This window comes from Juglans microcarpa x Juglans regia, chromosome 4D, assembly GCF_004785595.1.
Source record: "Juglans microcarpa x Juglans regia isolate MS1-56 chromosome 4D, Jm3101_v1.0, whole genome shotgun sequence".
Taxonomy (NCBI): domain Eukaryota; kingdom Viridiplantae; phylum Streptophyta; class Magnoliopsida; order Fagales; family Juglandaceae; genus Juglans; species Juglans microcarpa x Juglans regia.
In genome coordinates, this window is record NC_054600.1 from 21,704,923 (window position 1) to 21,708,553 (window position 3,631).

Consider the following 3,631-nt stretch of genomic DNA (forward strand, 5'->3'; position numbering starts at 1 on the left):
TCACTTTCACCAGGTTGAACATTGGCCGCCCGTCCTCGTCCAACAAGGGCAACATTGGTGGGAAATCCTTCGAACTCGCTTTCGCGCTTCTCAGGTTTTCTTTACTCACAGTCCTCCTTGAACTCGGTCCGGCCCTCGATCTCACCGTCCACAGAGACTGCACCAGCGTTGGATCTCCGTGGTCCAATCTCCCATCAATGCTCTCTGTCCAGAATTCGTATCCTTGCTTATGGATCCCAGCGTCGTCTCCCAGTGCTACTTTCAAGCCTTCATATCTATCTCGGGCGGCGCCGATTGAGCAAAGATCGTCGTCTCCGGGTGATCCGTTCAAGTTTGCATTGCTCTCTCCGGCGACGCCTGTAAAACCAAGATCACCCTCTCCGGGCGTTAATGTCTGGTCAGAATGAGCTTTTCCGGCACCAACTGCGAATGACTCGAGAACGTTTGCCGATCGGTGTCGACTTTCCACGATGACAGCGCGCAGGCCAAAAGTTGTGGAAAGGAAAGGACTATCCCGACGCTGGTGTAATGGCTCCGTGGTGGGATGTCGGTTGTCGGAGCTCGGGCAGTGAAGAAGGAGCGAAAGACTCTCCAAGAAAGCCAGATTTCTTTGTTTCTTAACTTTCTTTAATCTATAATTTGTTCGGAAAGAATAATTATTTAGAATATTTATATTCGAAATTTCGCGCTAGTTAGTGATGACGTGGCAATCTAGTAACGGCAGGGCCATGGGCGGACTACCGTGTCTATTTATATCGACCATGGGTCAGAATAGACGGAGAAGAAAGTTGCTAAAGTCACCCGCTGACCCGGAAAAATGACAGACGAGGAGATCCTGAGGATGCTCGAGGATACCACCAAAGAAGCCTCGCGTCACCAGCTCGAGACCCTCCGGTCGATCCTCGAACGCCAGGCCGGAGTACTTTATCTCCGATCCCACCTCCAAGGCCACGATGAGCAGCCGGTTGACGCCGCCTCCTTCCGTCGCGCCGTGCCGTTGTCTTCCTACGATGACTACGTTGACCACATCAATCGGATGGCCGACGGACTCGTTGACCATGATCTTCCTCTCTTGTCCGTTGATACTCTACTCTGTTTCTTCTACAGGTACTCATCTCCTCTGACAGTCTTGATTTGTTTTCTATTTACTGTTCTTTCTTGTAATTAGATTTGTGTCGAGTTTGATCAATAACGGTGCATCTCAAAGCATTCATTTACCAGCTGCAAGTCACGCTTTTCGATGGTTTTTTCAGTCTTGAATCGTTAGAATTCGTGTATGAAATTGTCTCTTCAGAAATATTAACAAGTAAATTCAGAAAATACAGCAATATTATAATTACAATTTAGAATCTTAGTTCGGGATTTTGCAGCTCAGGGACAAGTGCCATGAAGCCCAAATTGATCCCTTACTTTGATTCTAAGCTCTCAAAAGCAGCTTCCTTCATGGCTCACCAGGGCAGCGCCTCAATTCTTCGAAGGTAACTTATTTACGCTCTTGGATATCATTGGTGTTGTTGTTATTATTGGTTAATATGCTCCTACAATCTAGTTTTTATATAACAAGTGAATGTGAACTTTCTTGTAGGTTGTTTCCTCCTAGGACCTCAGTGAGCAAGATCCTATGGTTTCTTTATGCCGATAACATTGCAACCACCAAAGGTGGTTTTAAGGTTATGGCCGCTTCTACATATCCTATTCATAGTGGTGCCACAAATTGGTCTCAGTTTCTATCTTGTTCTAGTCCCCGCGAAGTCATTCTTGGGTCGAATGTGGTGCACCAGATGTACTGCCACCTTCTTTGTGGTCTTAGGAACTCTGATTTTATTGATGGAATTAGAGTCCCGTATGCCATTGGCTTGATCAAAGTGTTTGGTCTTTTAGAGTCCAAGTGGAAGCAGCTATGTGATGATCTTGAATGTGGGGTTCCGAGTTTGGAGATTTCTGATGTTGCAATGAGAGATTCAGTAATTGACGTTCTTGGGGGGCCTCAACCAGAACTGTCAAGAAGAATTCGGGCGATTTGTGAGGACAAGAATTGGGGTGGGATAGTGAGTAAACTGTGGCCTAATGTAAGGTTCATTAGGTGCATTACCACAGGGAGCTTGGCTCAGTATTATCCTAAGCTTAAGCAGTATGCAGGAGAAGTACCTGTGTTAGGTGGAGACTACTTTGCTTCAGAATGCTGTGTGGGTATTAACATGGATATTACGCAGCCTCCAGAGAGGACTCGATTCATTTTGCTTCCAACTGCGGCGTACTTTGAGTTTCTTCCATTTGCTTTGGATGTGACCAATGTTGTTAGTGAAGAAACAGTAGACATTTCTGGTGTAGAGGCAGGGAAGATGTATGAAGTGATTGTCACCACTTATAGAGGATTCTATCGATATCGTCTAGGTGATATTGTGAGAGTTGTTGGTTTCTATAATTCATCTCCACTAGTGGAGTTTGTGATGAGGGCTCCTAAAGCTCCTTCCGAGGTAGTAACTGAGAAAGATTTGTTACTTGCAATTGAATATTTTCAAAGTATGTTAAGAAATGCAATGGCGGTGGAGATCACTGAGTTCTCAAGTTTCTTGGACTTAACTTTGAGCCCAAAGCTCCTGAAGGTTTACATAGAAGTTAAAGAGGAATGCATGTTTCTGCCAGAGGAAAAGATTGAGGAGTTAGTTGTTATTCTTAAAGGGTGTGGTTCCTCTATTGGGGATAGCTTGGGAGACAAGTACAATGTGCAGAGGAAAAGAGGTGAGATAGACCCTTTGGTAGTATCCATAGTAAAGCCCGGTAGCTTTGATGCATTATCCCAGTTAGCTATTGAAAATGGAGCACCAGCTACTCAATATAAACCGCCCAAGATTATAAGAAATCGCCAAATTGTTGACTTCATTGAAAAACGTATTCTTGTTACTGTGCCCTTGGATGGTTAAGGCCCAAAAAATGGATCGGAATATTGCAATTCTTGACCCTGCATTGTTCAACTTTCATCTAGCTATGTAAAGATGCTGTATGGGCTTCCCCCAGTCATTTTACAATACAATAAGAAGCAGAAGAACTTGCCTGTTGGGCAAACAAGTCGTAGTGTTCCATTTCATTGTTCCACTTTATAAACATTTTATGCAAGACATACGCTGATCTTTAGCCTTGGGCTAACGTAACGGTACATATATATATATATATATATATATATTTAAAAGAATGGTTCTCCTTCATTTGTGTTTTGGCATGGTTTCTTTATCTTTCTGAATGATTCATAAGACTCAATGGATGGAATATTCATTTGAATAAGATAATTGTAAATTTACTGAACATATTATATATATATATATATATATATATATATATCCTTGGGACTTTCCTGTCATGAAGTTTATGTAAACGAATCCATATGTTTCTGGGAACGATCCTTGTTGACTGCCTTCTCGGAAAAGTTTGTTCTCTTAACTGTCTAGTTGTATAAATAAATCCTCTATTTTACAAATGAGCAACAACTACTGGCTCCAAATTAATCAGGCTAAAATCTGCCACCTTTGGCCCAATCTCTCAATTTAAGTGTGCATGAAGATCTGTGACATTTTTCTACATGATACATTGCATATTGCAAAAGAGTTCAGGACTTTCCAAGTAAAACATTTTT

The 3,631-nt window shown here is 42.6% G+C and overlaps 1 protein-coding gene across 1 annotated transcript; it reads left to right on the forward strand.

Moving 5' to 3' along the window:
• Positions 1 to 803: 803 nt before the first annotated feature.
• Positions 804 to 3,206, forward strand: LOC121259461 (probable indole-3-acetic acid-amido synthetase GH3.6). The gene is made up of 3 exons (XM_041161058.1): positions 804 to 1,107; positions 1,371 to 1,478; positions 1,586 to 3,206. Exons 1-3 carry the CDS (start codon positions 818 to 820, stop codon positions 2,922 to 2,924), a joined length of 1,737 nt encoding a protein of 578 aa, XP_041016992.1. The 5' UTR covers positions 804 to 817; the 3' UTR covers positions 2,925 to 3,206.
• Positions 3,207 to 3,631: the final 425 nt, after the last annotated feature.

What these genes read in the sequence shown, in the direction of transcription:
- LOC121259461 (XM_041161058.1), top strand. Translation starts at nt 818, where the DNA reads ATGACAGACGAGGAGATCCTGAGGATGCTCGAGGATACCACCAAAGAA. An exon ending in CTACTCTGTTTCTTCTACAG is followed by an intron (nt 1,108 to 1,370) that starts GTACTCATCTCC and finishes GGGATTTTGCAG; the next exon opens with CTCAGGGACAAGTGCCATGA. An exon ending in AGCGCCTCAATTCTTCGAAG is followed by an intron (nt 1,479 to 1,585) that starts GTAACTTATTTA and finishes ACTTTCTTGTAG; the next exon opens with GTTGTTTCCTCCTAGGACCT.